This window comes from Gracilinanus agilis, chromosome 5, assembly GCF_016433145.1.
Source record: "Gracilinanus agilis isolate LMUSP501 chromosome 5, AgileGrace, whole genome shotgun sequence".
Classification (NCBI taxonomy): domain Eukaryota; kingdom Metazoa; phylum Chordata; class Mammalia; order Didelphimorphia; family Didelphidae; genus Gracilinanus; species Gracilinanus agilis.
The window spans coordinates 264859412-264875170 of NC_058134.1; the positions used below are offsets into that span (position 1 = coordinate 264859412).

At 36.0% G+C, this 15759-nt stretch overlaps 1 protein-coding gene across 1 annotated transcript in view; it reads left to right on the forward strand.

The window, feature by feature from the left end:
• The window catches only part of ZFC3H1 (zinc finger C3H1-type containing), a 100980-nt gene extending 90236 nt beyond the window's left edge, over positions 1-10744 (forward strand). Inside the window, exons 26-36 of the mRNA XM_044679194.1 lie at positions 248-353; positions 433-631; positions 1195-1289; positions 4850-4960; positions 5308-5412; positions 5520-5685; positions 6608-6708; positions 8689-8790; positions 9376-9415; positions 9684-9746; positions 9874-10744. Of these exons, the coding sequence (XP_044535129.1) occupies positions 248-353; positions 433-631; positions 1195-1289; positions 4850-4960; positions 5308-5412; positions 5520-5685; positions 6608-6708; positions 8689-8790; positions 9376-9415; positions 9684-9746; positions 9874-10011 (1226 nt within the window). The 3' untranslated portion in view covers positions 10012-10744. The remainder of the gene's footprint in view (positions 1-247; positions 354-432; positions 632-1194; positions 1290-4849; positions 4961-5307; positions 5413-5519; positions 5686-6607; positions 6709-8688; positions 8791-9375; positions 9416-9683; positions 9747-9873) is intronic.
• Positions 10745-15759: the final 5015 nt, after the last annotated feature.

A 15759-nucleotide genomic window follows, 5' to 3' on the forward strand; every position in this document is an offset into this window, starting at 1 on the left:
TGTGGAGAAACAAAAGAAAGTCTTGAGCTGCATGACCCTGGGCAAGTCACTTAATCCCAATAAATTGCATAGCCCTTGCCACTCTTCTGTTTTAGGATTGATACTAAGAAGGGTTAAAAAAAAAAGTCATGACAAAATGGAGGTGATAGTCAGACTTTTTGAATTTTCCTGTGGATGCAAATGTTAGGTGTTTCAATCTTATAATTTAGTTGAATTTAAGATGAGTTTTGTTGCCCTTTTTTGATAGATGCAATTCAAGCATGTACAGATGAAAGCCTTGCTGTTGCTGAAAAAATTGAGGTCTGCCTTCCCCTATACACAAATCTGATTGTTCTGCTGCAGCTCCTTGACAGGTAACTTAATTGGTAAACTACTGACCTTCCATTTGAAGGTTGCCCTTTTCACCTCATTCTGATATCCTTTGTTTTAAAGGTGTGAGTCTGCTGTGGAACTCTGTAGGTCTTTATTGGCATCCTGTCCTGTGAACTGCCAGTTGTTGGAAACCCTTGTGGCTCTGTATTTGAGATTGGACCAGCCTGACAAAGCCAGTGCAGTATGGCTTAGTACATTTGAAAAACATCCTCATAATGCAGAAATTTTTTATCATTTGTGCAAATTCCTTATCTCAAAGGTAATGTCAATTTTGAAAACTTTAGAGATTATAGGTCAGATTTTAACCCAGTACTGATAGTAGATAATTTTAAAGTTATGATGTCAGTTAATTGGCTTGAATTTTATTAAAAGCCTGGTATGTTCCTGGCACATAGGCATGCAAAAGCAAAACAGTTTCTGCCTTCTAGTTGCTTATAGTTCATAGGAAGAGACAACAGATACCAGGTGACCTTTTGGGGGCTGTAGACCAGTAGGGGGTACTGTGTTTGTGGCAGAAAGGAAGAGAGGTTGCATTCCAGATACAGGAGACATCAGTGGCAGAGATTGGAGGTTGGAGCATTGTGGGGGAGTACCAGTAAGAAAGGCATTGTGACCGGACTGTAGAGTGCATGGAATAAGATAGCCTGGGCAGATTGGGAAGAGCTTGAAGTGCATTTGGAGGCCACAAAATGGCAGAAGTTTACTATGCTGTGCCCCCAGCCCTTTCAATGGGCTTCTTTTGCACTTAATTGTCCTGAAACACTAAATCTCCATTTAACTTTAGTGATCTAACATGCATCTCTTTCTCTCCTTTTTTAATAGGATCGATCTGACAGTATTCTTCCCTTGTTGCGAGAATTTATTGCACCATTTTTTGAACTTGGGTGTGAGGAACATAATCCCATAGATCTCTTTCGGTAGGTTTTTGCAGAGGTAATTGGAGAGTATACTTAAAAAAGTGGAAACCATTTGATTTATTCTTTATATAAGACTTATTGATAGGAATTAGGAAATTACCTGGCCCCCTCTCCTTTTTTCTCCTGCCTGGGTCAGTCTTCACTAAGCAATGTTGGAGTTAAGAGGCTGTGCTAATGTCTTTGAGCCAGATGAGGGAAGAACAAGGGACTCTGCCTTTGCCATTAGAAAAAGGCCATCTTTGTTTAATGCTGCTGTGATTCTAGTGATGATTTTGTTTGCAAATAATGGAATGCTATCCAAAAGCAAAGTTACTAGTGATAACATAAAGTACAAAAAGTGGTGAGAAAGAGAATGTTGGAGGTGTAGAAGTAGATCAGGAAACAGGCCAGCCATGCATTGGACAATCTTGAAGGGAGGGTGAGGAGGATAATCTTTTTTTAAAGCACCCGCAGTGTACTCAGCCCTGTGCTGAGCTCTTAATCTTGCTTGATCCTCAGAACAGTCCTTTGACATAGAATAGAATTGGCAGGCTGGTAGCTGCCTGTGTAGAGGAGCAGCTGTAGTAGTCAGGGCATGATAGTCAAGTTCAAGGATGTCAGGATCTGGGGCTGGAAGGTGAAGGATGGAGACAGACAGAACGAGAGAAAATAACATTAGAGTTGAAAGCCAAAGCAAGAGAATATTCTAGGGCCAAGAGGTTGAATCTTTTGTAGCTTCCAGTGCACTTGTGCTATACTGAGATTAAATTTTAGCAAAACCTTATTTAAAACCTTAGACTTAGGCTAAAATGAAAACAAATACACCCTTGAAAGAAATTCATGTGAAAGCTTATCTTTTTAAAAGAGTTGCAGAGTAGCCAAAAGTCCTGTTGTGATTTGGGGACTACATTCTGGAAATATGGAATCTGTATCAATAACTGGGTGGGGGATGTGGAGAGGAGAGATGGAGTAGGGAGAGGGAACCAACATTTATTTAGCATCTACTATGTGCCGACCATGGTGCTAAGAATATTATCTTATTTGATCCTCCCTGCTTTACAATTGAAGAAATTGAGGCAAGTAGAGATTAAATGACTGATCCAGGATCACACAGATAGAATATAATAGATGTGTGGAAGAATTTGAACTCAAGTCTTCATGACTTCATGTCTATTTAGCTGCCTCAATAAGGGAAGTAGACATTTGTACTCTGCACCGCTATGTCAGGTCCCATTTGAGGTGTGTCTGGAGGACTGAGGTCACTTTAAAAGGGGACTCAATGTCATATCACAGCTGGAGAAATTGAGGGAGTTTAGCTTGTGGGAGAAAGTAAGAAGCCTACCTTCCTCATAGCTGTCTTCAGATATCAGAAAGACTTTCGGGCAGAAGAAATGCTTGACCCTCTGGGTGTCTGTAAAGCCCAGAAGATGGACCATTGGGTGAAAAGGAGTAGTTTTACGAATTCAGGAAAAGAAAGGATGTAGGAGAATCTGTTATATGCATGAATATATAAGTAAAAAATTGATAGTATTCTAATTTGGTTGGAATATAAAATGTTTGAAAGCTGAGTCGTAGTGAGGCAACACTTTAAGAGGTGAGTTGGGAGGCAGATTGTATATCTCCTTTAATGCCAGAGTAAAGAGTTGATAATTTCATATAGTTGGACTTGGAGCAGAAGAATGGCCTGAAGAGAGTAATGGATTAGAAATGGAATTCAGCAAATACTTTGTGCTAGGGCTAGGCAATGGAGGAGCTACAGAAGTCAGTGACTTTGGGTCCCTGACCAAGAAGGAGCTTGCTACTGGAAATACGAATCAGTAAATGTGGAGGATGGATTAGAGGGCATTGACTGGAGGAAAGTTAGAAGGCAGTTAATTGAATAACATGTGTATACACCCACAAAAATAATGTACTATGTAATCATAAGGTGAGTGAATGAAATTCATAGTAATGCAATTTTTGTATGTAACTCCCAATTAGTAATTAGTGTGAGACTGATGAGTTCAGGAGCCACATACAAAAATTCATCCTACTGTAACTTTGCATGTTTCTATATAACAATATTTCACCAAAATCTTTCACACATTTGTAGTATTTTAAATTTGTAAAGCACATTTACAGTCATTTCAATGATTTTCCCAACAGCCTCAGGATATAGGACAGCGATTCATTTTGTAAAAAAACAATTCTTGTTATTAACAAATAATCTTATTAAATATAATCAGAATAAAGTCATATAGATTCATGTTTTGGATTTTTAAAAATGTAAACTTTAGCAATGATGGTTACAATTTGTTAGATATTTATAGTCATTGCTCTTGTTTTTTTATACACGTATATGACTACATAGTCATAGTGTGCATATTTGAATTTTTTCACTTTTCCTCATGAATAAATAAGTGCATTTTTTGCATTTTCTGTACTTTTCATCATTTTACTGTGCAGTAAGATTCCTGTACATTGATAAAAATATATTTGTCTATATTTCTCAGTTATTGGATATGTAGGTTGGTTCTAGCTTTTGGCATTGGAAATAATATCTATGAAAATTTTTGCACATATTTTTGATTTTTTTCTCCTTTAACAACATCTTAAGATCATAGCTCGTGTTTATATAGTGTTGCCTTTTGTTCACAACCTTGTGAAGTAGGTATTTTGTTGTAAGTAGTAGTATTTTTAATACAAAGGTTCCCTGGGAAGAGTCAGTTTTGTTCTCTTATTGTATGCTAATTGCTCTTCAAGAGAAAAAAAAATCTGTTAACAGTGTGATAAAATACCTATTTTCCTATGGCTCTAATAGTTAAGTTTTGTTGCTTCTAATTATTTTGGCCAATTTGATAGTTTTAAAAGATATTATTTCAAACTTTTGTTACTTTGTGGTGCTGATTGTTTGGTTGAGAGTTGGAATGATTTTAAAGGGACTATTAACTATTTTGGTTACTTTGTGAATTGTCAGTTCAAATCATTTGAACATATCTTTCAATAAGTTTGAATCATTTCTTATAAATTCTGAATGTTAGACTTCTCAAAATTGCTACAAATATCTTCTCCTTAAAAGTTAAGATTTCTTTTTTCTTGCAAACAAAAATTTTCATAAAATTAAACTCACCTGTTTTATTTTTGAAAAATCTCATTTTTTTCCAAAATAACAAACCTGGTTCTTTTCACCACAGTTGTGTTGCCATTACTCTTTTTTTAATTTTTAAAGTTAAAAAAAAAAATCTTAGATCATTGAACCAATTGGAGATTCATTGTATATAATGTGAAATAGTGATTTTAGCTCATTTTTTTACCCTATGGCTGTTCAAATTTCCCAACAATGCTTCTGTATTTATAAGGTCATATTTATAATTTATATTTAACTTTACCCAATATTTCATAATTTTGAGTTTAATCATTCAAATCTCTTGCATACAATTAGTTCTAGTTCTGAAATCTCTTGATTTTTTAAAAAATAGCACTGATCTCATGATTTTTTCAACTTCATCTTAGTGGGAACTAAGATTTTAAAACAAACACAATTAAGTTACTTCTAATAGTAAGAAACTATTTCAAACAATAGTATGCGTTCTTGTTTTCAGATATCTGTTGAATATTCCTGGGCCATTTGATTTTGCATCACCTTTGTGTAAAGGAAATTTTGATGATGAGATGTTAACCCATCAAGTCCCGTATTTGTGGCTGATCTACTGGTGAGAGATTATCTAGTGTGAGGAGAAAGATGTATTACATACCAGGCATGCATTCAACATTTATTAAATTACAATTATGAAAAATTAAAGAGAAGTTAAGAATATAATCTAAAAAGCAAGCTTGAAGGAATTTGAAAGTAAAATATTGCAGTTTTATTTACACTTTTTATAATATACAATATGAAATGGATCGTTTAGCAAGTAATGGTTAGCATAAAGATCATATGAAAGATTTTCTTGTAATAATGTGTCCAATTTAAAACCTGTCTTTTCTTCACTTTAGTACCGTTCTGCAAATTAAGAATTGATCTTTAAAGATATGATATTTTTCTTTACTGTTATGATAGCCTATGTCAGTCTCTTCAAACAAGCATTGAAGAAACAGTGGATGCATATGAGGGAGCTCTAGGGGCAGTCATGCATTCTAAGATGGTACAGAACATCTGGATGGAGTAAGTTCTGTTCTTAGTATGGAAACTGGATTTTCAAAATGAAGAAACGTATATTATTATTTAAATGCATGATTTGAATGTTAATGGAATTTTTTTCCTCTATGCAGTTATCTTGTATTTGCAAACACTAGAGCTGTTGGATCTAAAAATAAAGTCCAAGAATTCAAAATTTTTACTGATTTAGTAAACAGATGTTTGGTGACAGTCCCTACTCGATACCCAATTCCTTTTAGTACTGCTGATTACTGGACCAACTATGAGTTTCATAATAGGGTAAGAATATTTAGCTTTTTCTTGCTTTAATGTGTAGTTGCTCTAAAATTTCTCCCTAATTTGCTCCCTAATTTCACAGTCAATTTTCTTTTCAATTATCCTCAAAATTCTTTTTTCCTCCTAGCATTGTTTGTCTTGGGCAGCTGATTTTTCTTTTTCTTTTAAAAAACAACTGTGTTTTAAGACTATTACAGAAGAATATTAGGTTTTTGCCACAAAAAATGCTCTTTTCATGAAAAGAAAAAAATTCAACTGGATTAGTATTCAGGTATTAAGTAAAAAATTATTTTATTCTAGAATTACTTCCCAGTTAATTGACTTCTACTTATTGAGATTGGAAACTTAGTAATCAAATAAGAAGTTAAATAACTCAAAGAACATAACCTGAAAGCACTGGTATTTTTTCAGATGAAATAGAAATTAATCATGATACCGGTTTAGCTCAAGTTCATCTTTTTGTTCATTTGATATTTAAGTCATAAATAATGGCCCACTTCAAAGTGTGCTGCAAAATTGTTGCAGTGTCTCAGTTTAAAATAGTAAGACTCTCAGGTAGTATTGTTAGAGGATATGCAAATCAGGATGACCCAAGGTCTATGCTTTTACTTCTATGATAGTCTTTATCCCAGTATGTCAAACCACCTATAAGCGTCAAACCATTTAAATGCAGGCATTCTTTGATCAAGATGTCAGGTGACATTAAGGTCTATGGTTTGCCCAGGGTCCTATAATATTAGATAAGCTTGTGCTTTGTAGTACATGGCTCTTCTCATTATTAGACCATGTTTCCTAATCATATTTGGAAAGTCACTAATTAGTAGTAATAACTAATTCACATAAAGCATACTATTTTGCTTGTTTTATAGGTAGCTACATAGTATTTTTTTAGTTGCATTCATTTTCTCCTCTTCATATTTTGCAGGTTATTTTCTTTTATTTGAGTTGTGTTCCGCAGTCCCAGCATTCCAAAATCTTGGAAAGATTTTGCTCAAATATGCCAACCAATCCTGGACTTGCGTTGAGGTAAGGGATTGTATATAAATATTTTCTTAGTGACCATTATTCAGTGAAAAACATTTTTGGAAGTTTAAGAACAAGCTGTTCTTCAGACAATATTTTCATTGGTATCTACAACTTGAGACTCAATAAGAAACTCATTAACATTAGATTATTCACATGAGGATCACAAAATTTTAGGTCCGTCAGGGATAAAAGGTTAAAGGTAAAATGTGTAAATAAATTTTACTAGTACAAATAAAAGTGTTAGATGATAAAGAAATGGCTTTTCTTTAACTTGGAACTCAGTGTAGTTTTTTTCTCTAGAAAACTTTTCTCTTCCCAAACCTCCAAAATATGTGTTTAGTTTAATTTTGAAATTAGTTTGCATACCTTGATTATTGACCACCTGATAGGGAGATATCCTAGGTGACATAGGAAAAGACAGCATGAGATTATAAAAGTTTGTTGTGGATATATAAGTAATAATGAATCAACTTAAAACCAGTCTATTAAAAAAATCTGTTCTTGGCCAGAGTTAATGTGAGAGATGTTTTTTAAATATAGTTCAATAGTACTTTTGTCTAGAATTTTTCTCTTGCTTAGAACACAGTAGGATAGGAGATGTTCACTTTTGGTAAATTCTTGTGATCAAAGGAGTGGTTCCAACTCCTCCTCCTTTTCCTCCTCTTCTTCCTCCTCCTTTTCCTCCTCCTCCTCCTCCTCCTCCTCCTCCTCCTCCTCCTCTTCCATCCCAAGACTAAATCCTCAAAAAAGCTACCCTTGACATTTGGCTTTCTAATGTGGGCAGTGCTGCCCTTATGAATTGACAAGAAGTTTATGAAATTTCCTTATTGTGTATAGTCATCCCAAGTGCGTAAGGTGGTACCTTGGAAAGAGCCCTCTTTTAGAGTCAGATCATCCAGATTTGAGTCTTGGCTCTTCTTTAGGCCTCAGGCAAATCACTTTAACTCTTGGCCCTCAATTTTATGTAAAATGAGGGGCTTAGATGAGATGACCTTTATGGTCCCTTCAAGCTTTAAATCTATGATCCTCTGATCTCATAGTCACAGGTGTTGCTGATGGAGTTCAAGATGCCTAGATGTGTATATCAGGTATATTTGCTTATCTTTCTTTGAAAGCATCCATATTTTAGTTAACATGAACATGGAAAGTGGCAAAAACAGAACCAAAAAGTAAGACTTAAGAATGAGAAAGCCAATAGTTATTAGTCTAAACGATTCAAAAGTAAAGGGACCCATCTATTGAAGTTAAGAGCCATTATTATGAATTGAAAAAACAACTTTTTATATTCAGTGTGATTGAGCAGGGAATTGGGCCTTTTTTTCTTTCTGTATGTCTTATATTACAGCTGAAGCTTTTGAACATGTTAAGTGATTGAATTATTGATCTTTGCTGGCAAACATTTTCTTTCTTGAGTTTATCATTGATCTTGTGTTTTGGGGAGGAATGTGAAACCAGCTTAGTGGATCTTTTACATTTTCATTTAAGGAGCCTTAAGTCGGACATGTGTCATTCCCAGTTCAATGTAGGATGCACAAAGAAAATGACCAGAAAATAGCAATAACTTGGCAGAAGAAATGTCTTTTCTAAAAAAGTTTATATGAAGAGCTTACATGTTGTTTTAATAGGACAAGACTAGCCTTCATTTTAGTATCTGACACAGAACATTTTTAGAGTTTTGTAAAGCAGTGTACACGTCTCAGTTTGCTCTCACCTTTCTCTATGTTTGTGAAAAGCAAGCATCTTATTTCTCACATAGCAGGGTTCTTGACTTGGCTTCTTGCCTGTCCAGGTAGTAAAAACTCTTTATAGAGATTGACTTTCTCAGTTGGCATTTGATGAAAATCTTTCTTACTGTTTTCTCTGGTGGAGCTGAATTGACTAGATATGGCTCTTTTGTTCAACGTGATTCTCTTCATATACTGTTGTTTGGATTTTCAATGGTTGCAATGATCTGTTCATTTTCCTGAATGTACTTTACAGGCTACTCCAGCAAGAATGGGAAGAAAGCAATGTTCAGATTCTGAAACTACAAGCCAAGATGTTTACATATAATATCCCAACATGCCTGGCCATCTGGAAAATGTAATGCAACAGTCATATACATGTTTTCATAGTTATTACTTTTGTTTATAAGATTTGCATCATACAGGTAAATCTGAAATCCGACATCCTTTTTTCCTTTTCCTGGATACCAAGAGGAAGTGCTAATACTTATACTTGGTTTAAAAAGTGAGAGATGTTTGTTTTCCTTGAAGAAAACATTCAATAAGTGATCTAGGCACTATTAAAATGACATCTTTCAAGTGCCTTTTATGATTAATATTTCCTTAGAAATGTGCTCATTGTAGTATCTTTGTTTTTACAATCTCCTTTTCTTCCCTACTCCTCTACAGGTTATAGTAATTTTCATTATTAAATAGTGAATTGATCTTTTTCATCAACATTGTTCATAATCAAACACTGGAATGTTGTCTTCTCGTTAAGTTGATAAAAATTGTTGGATTTTTTTTTTCTTCACTATAGGTTATCCTCATTGGAAGTATAGCCTGTTACTTTCAGGAAGTTTTGTACTCTGATCCCACAGTCACTATTCTGCCAGTAATGGCATCTTAATTATGTTCAGAGATATATAATTTTTCTTCCTTTTCTATATTCCTTTTTTCTCAGAGCCATTGCTGCCGAGAGCTTTTTAAAAGGACAGAGAGAGGTAAGCTGGCATTGATTGCTCATTTGTGTTATTGGCTTAAGTTCAATATTCAAATTCAAGTACGTGGAGCTCATTTTCTATGTTTAGTACCCAAATTTAAGGTGTACCTATGATTTTTATATTGGAAGGTAGCATGTTAAAGTTGGCTTTTGATCACATGGTTAATGGTTTATTAAATGAAGAAAGCATGTTTTTCACTAAATAGTTTTATGTTAAAATAGGCCTTTTGGTCCTATTTGATGGAATTGTTGTGTCTCTTTTTTTGCAGGTCCACCATTTATATCAGAGAGCCTTTCAGAAGTTACCTCTGTGTGCAACTCTGTGGAAAGATGTAATGTTTTCACCTTTCATTTCAACTTGAAGTTTCCTAAAAATTTTCTGCATGTGCCATATCCATAGATGTGGTGATGCTCAAGTTTTAGCTAAATCTTAGTTGTCTGCTTCCCTGTCTCTTGCAGCAACTGTTGTTTGAAGCGTCAGGAGGAGGTAAAACTGATAACCTGAGAAAACTAGTTTCCAAGTGCCAAGAGATTGGAGTCAGCCTAAATGAGCTCTTAAATTTAAACGTTTACAAAACAGAAAGCAAGAATCACTGAACACTTCGTGCAGTCAGTCCTAAGTCCTATTAATAATTGCCAAAATCATTTGAATGATTCTTCAAGATTAGGCTGATCCCTGGCTAAGGTCTGTATAATGCAGACAAGCATTGTTGATCATATCAAGTCCCCTACAATCTCCTGTCCTTGAAACCAGAAGCAATGAACATGACCCTCTTCACTTGGATAAATGGACTTCCTGTTTGGCCTGCTTCTAGGCCCTTCCAGATTCTCATAACATCATGTACGTAAGTATAGTTCATCAAAGTGACTGACATTTATTTTTATTTTATTTTGTTATTTTTATTTTATTTTTCTCCCCTTACGTTGTGCTGTTTCCTGATTTCACTTGACACTCTCTGATGCCTGAGAGATCCGTGTTTGGGATTAGTTCCTGGGGCTGTGTTTACAGTAAAAACCAAACAGTCCATTTTGTTTTTTTCCTTTTTAAACCTTTTGAGATTCTTCATTACAGGATATAAAACAAAAGCAGTCCATCTTAAGGAAAGTGTAACTGCCATGGCCACAAGTCTGTTAGTGCACTTGAAGGCTCTAAGAGGGCTGTTCACTGCCCTTCTGCGTTCTGGACTCGTTGCCGAGACTGTTTAACTTGAAGATAAAGAAACTATCACAAATGCCAGTGCATCAGAACCCAAGAGTGGTCAATTATTATGTGCAATTTTTTTTGTAAAGAAATTTTAATTTATAATAAAGTTTAACAGTTTAAAGAACAGTTAATATTTGAACTGCTTTGTATTAAAATACTACTCTGTAGTATTATACTTGTTTATACAAAATATTTTGAATATAAGTTAACTTTAAAACAAATTTTCTGTCTTTATTATCTATTTACTTCACACATTTTAGGAAAGGTTTGATGTCGTCCAGAACATTTAACACACATCACATACTTCCTTTACTTTTGAATGGGAGCATCGATTGTAAATTCAGATTTTTTTTTTTAATATGAAAAGATAGACTTGCATTATAAACAGACCAGTTGGGGTTGATCAGTGTTAAGCTTATCTATTGGAAATGTCATTTTCATACACTGGTAACATAGTTGAAATATATTTAACATTTATCCCATAACACTTTCCAAAATGCATTATAGAATTTGACCCCAACTTTATAAGTGTCATCATTATAGCCCCATTTTATCATTGAGGCCCAGCAGAGTTATTAGTTAGTAAACGTTTTGGTGAGTAGAATCCTGGTCTTGCCGCTGCAAGGGCTCTTTCCACTACATTACGTTGCTTCTCAGTTATAGATGAAGCATCTTCCAGTTAGTATGCTTACAGGTGACTAATGTCATATGGTTATGGTCTTAAAAGTTATCAAGACTTTTACACTTAAGAGACTTAAAAGATTTCGAAAGGAATCATCAAATCCAAACTTCATTTTATGGGTAGGAAAATAAATCTTTTAAGGTCACACAGATAATGACAGAGATGAGATTCAGTTTCACATCTTTTGACATCAAATAGAGGGGCTTTACCACTGTACCAAATTTTGGAAAAACCATACAACTCAAGAGAAATTCATTTAACTTCTCATAACTGCAGGCAACATTTTAGAACCTAAATCTTGACTTAGAAGGTCAGAATTCCTGGGAGGTTAAAAAAAAAAATGTCTAGACTTTTATAAGTTCTAGATGAGTAAGAACAAGGCCCTGGATAAAAATGATAGTAGATTACATAAAAACATTTGGATGGGAATGTCTTGTGAGAGGATAGCAAGAGGGCTAATGTCACTGAATCCCAGCATGTAGAGGGGAGGGAAGGGGTTAGGTTTTAAAGGACTACAAAAGTCAAATCCCATTTTCTACTTGATCTTTGAGGTAATGTGGAGGTCCTGGCGTTTATTGAATGGTCAGACCAAGACTAGGAAGACCAATTTGATAAGAGTGGAAGACGGGCAGGAATGGAAAAAGATTTGAGGCACTGAGACTGACCAGAAGGCTCTTTGGTTAGATGAGGCAATGAGAGCTTGTGCCAGGGGTTTGGCAGGGTCCAAGAAGGGGGCATATCCATGAGATTCTAGAAAAGTATTATCATTGGGACTTGGTTGACAGAGGGTGGTGGTGCCCATGACAATAATTTTAGGAGGGGGGTGGTGATACAGTTTGGTTTTTGCCTAGGTTGTGTTGTCTACAGTACATTCTTTTAAGAGAGATCCAATAGGTAGTTGTAGATGCCAGACTAGAGGTTAGGAGAGCAATTGTTAATATATTAAAGGGTGCTTATCAAAATGATAGCACAATGGGGATCAGTGGTTCCTGTATGCCATGGGACTTGTGTATGCCAAGCAACTATCCCACATATTTTCTTTTTGGACAGCAGTCATGAAGCTTTAAAAACAAAAACAATCTTGTGGCTAACAAATCTGTCCTAGATTGGCTGTAATATTACCATTGTAGCCTGTTACCATACCATGTATAAAAGATTTGCTGGAAGAATGGTAGGAGTTAGGCAATGGGGCAAATGTTCAGGGTCACACAGCTAGGAAGTATCTGAGGCCAGATTTGAACCTAGGAAGACCTCTCTTCTTGGCCTGACTCCTAATCCATTGAATCACCTAGCTGCCATTATCGCTATCCCCTATTATAAATAGTAAGTAGGATAAGGTTTGAGGATTATTTCTCCTCCCTCAAATGAGTTTTTTCTTTTTTTTAGAATGATTAAAAAAACTTAAATTGTTGAATGGAGTGCTGAATTGTTATAAATAGCATGAGAAAAATCAGTTTTAAAAAGTAGTATTGTCAGTAAACATCAAGTGCTTACAATGTGTCAGGCATGGTGTTAAGTCCTGGAGTCTAAAGCAAGGCAAATGACATCGTCTCTCCTCGAGTTCACTATGCTACATGCAAACACCTCTACAAGGTCTATTCAGAATAAATAGAAAATCGTTAGAGGGCAACAGCTAGAAATAAGAGGGATTATCTTGTAGAGTCAAGTCAGAAGGACCTGAATGAACAACATTTTACCTGGGGAGGAGTTGTAAATCCTGGAATATTTCTGGTAAATGAGGTAGAACAGTGGCAGATGGCAGCTTGTTTTCCATCTTATTTTAGGGAGCATAGCCCAAGGATTTGATGATGGTAATTTGTGTGTACCTTGTAACTGAAAATGGACCTTGTAACAGTGTTGTCATTGAATCATCTAAGGCGGTTTGCTTTCAATTAAAGGGTACATAAATCTACTACATCATAAAGAATTAGGAGGCTCCAGGTGCGACAAATAAGTGGGGAAAGAAACCACACTGAGCACACAAGCAAGAAGAGGTGATTAGGAATGACAAACAGGCAATGACTTAGAAAATGCAAATATTTACTTTTTCTTTGTGGAGAAAGGAGAGAATAAAGTTCAGAGCCAGTATATGACTTAAACCTGTACTGGCTTCATAGATTCAGACTTCTACAATTTTGGTGGTGGGGGAGGTGTTAAAGCCAGCATTCATCCCAGCATTTTCTAAACACTACTAAGTGAGACCACTCTCCCCTCCATTGCCCCCCTTCCCCAAGATCCTACAAATTATAGGCAAGATGTACATAAGTCATTGATTTAACAAAAAGGTGGGGAGGACTGAAGCTCAAAGGAGAGGAGAGGGCAAAGTGTTTCCAGAGACTTGAGGATAGAGCTGGGCAGGTTGGAAGAGAATGGGGTCATGGAATAATGTCTGAGTTGAACTTTCCAACAGACAGGAATGAAGTCCACAGCAAACTTGGGTGGGGGCGGTGGGGTGAGTGTGGGGAGGAAGCTTTTACATAAACGTCTAGAGATGACACAAAGGACAGAAAGGAAGGGGGTGTTGAGAAAGGTTTGTTTTGGCAAAAAATGGAGCAAATCTGAGTTAGGGGCAAACTGGGGAACACGTGGGACTTAACTGAATATGTTCAGTTGGTGGGACACTAGCATGCACCTGTAACTGCACCAGAGTTCTGGGAAGAGTTTGGGGCTACAGATTTGGGAATTTTCTGTATAATTGAAGGCACAGGAATTGTCAAAATTAACCAAGTCAAAGAAAATCTAGAAAAGATCGGGTCAGTGTGAAAATCTTGGGGATGCTCAGTTTTAAGGGACAGGAGGATAAGAAAGGGGGCAGCAGAAGAGATGCAATCGGTTAGAAAGGGAACTGAAGCAAGGCAAGAGAAGTCCAGTGTGGGATACCACAGAGACACAAAGGGGGAAGATAAGGGGAAAGGAAACACGCATTTAGGTTTAGCATTAAGAAAGGCTATCAGTGACTTTGGAGAAAGGTGTTTCAGAGTAGTAGAGATGACTGAAAGATATTTACAAGCAAGTGATCCAGTGAATATACATTTCTCTTTCTAGAAGTGGTGGTGAATGGGAAAGAAGGATTAGGAAAACAGTTATTCTAATGTACTAAACATGCTCTTTGTCCTCGGGGTACTTTCACCCTCTTCTATTTTTTTGGTCTACAGCCTTTACTCTGACTTTACTTGTTTCTATCAGTTAACCCCATGATCATCTTCTTAAAAAAATTATTTTGTTATAAGGATATTTTATTTTACCAATGACATGTAATAAATTTCCAAATAAATTTTCCAAAGCTATATGAATCCAAATGATCTCCCTTCCTCCCTGCCCTCCCCCTTCCTAGAACCAGCAAACAATTCAGTCTGGGTTTACATGTATTATGCAAAACATTTCCATATTGTTCATTTTTGAAGAGAATAATCTTAAAAAACCAAAACCCCCTGAATAAATTAAAGTGAAAAATTGTCTGCTTTGATCTGCATTCCAACTCCCAACAGTTATTTCTCTGGAAATGGATACCATTCCCCATCATAAGTTCCCTCAGAATTGTCCTGAATCATTGTTTTGCTGAGAGTAGCTAAGGTATCACAGTTGACCCGTGATCATCTTAAATGATTTACTGCCTATGATTATTCAATCCCTCTTCCCTTCTTTTCCACAGTTGGGTCCCATCATTTCTAACCTAATCCACAACTCAGTGCATCTTCCCTCATCTGAGATCACTTCTGCTCCAAGGCTGTTGCACATTGCTAGAAAATGCTACAAATTTATGCTTTCTTTCATTATAAATTTTTGTTTTATAACTAAAGTTGGATTCTTGATCAATCTGATCCCTGGTTCTATCTGCCACAGAAGAAGTTGATGGCTCCACTAGCATAGAGCACTGGACCTAGTTTCTGGGAGACACATTTAGATCAGGTCCCAAACACTTCATCAGTTGTATGATCCTAATCAACTCACTAAACTTCTGTTTGCATTGGTTTCCTTATAAAAATGGGGGAAATGATAGCACCTCCTCAGAGTTGTGAGGCTCAATTGATAACCAACGCTTAGCACAGTGCCTGACATAGAGTAGGCACTATATAGAAATGCTTTTCTCCTTCCCCACTTCTTTGCTTCCCCGTCTTACTGTGCAGAGATATATATATTTTTTTTGGTTATTATTTCTTCTAAAGATTCCATCCTCACCTAAGTCAAAGCAGGTGAATTTATCTTATTCCTACTACATATTTTATAATCTAGTGTCATTGGTCCCCTTTTCAATTTCTCCAACATATCACTCCATCTTCTCACTGAGCACTTTCATGGGTTGTCCCCAGTGCCTAGAATGTGCTTCTTCCTCATCTCCTTGTTCTGACTTTTTTGCAGTTTATACATTTTCCTTCCTTCCTTCCTTCCTTCCTTCCTTCCTTCCTTCCTTCCTTCCTTCCTTCCTTCCTTCCTTCCTTCCTTCCTTCCTTCCTTCCTT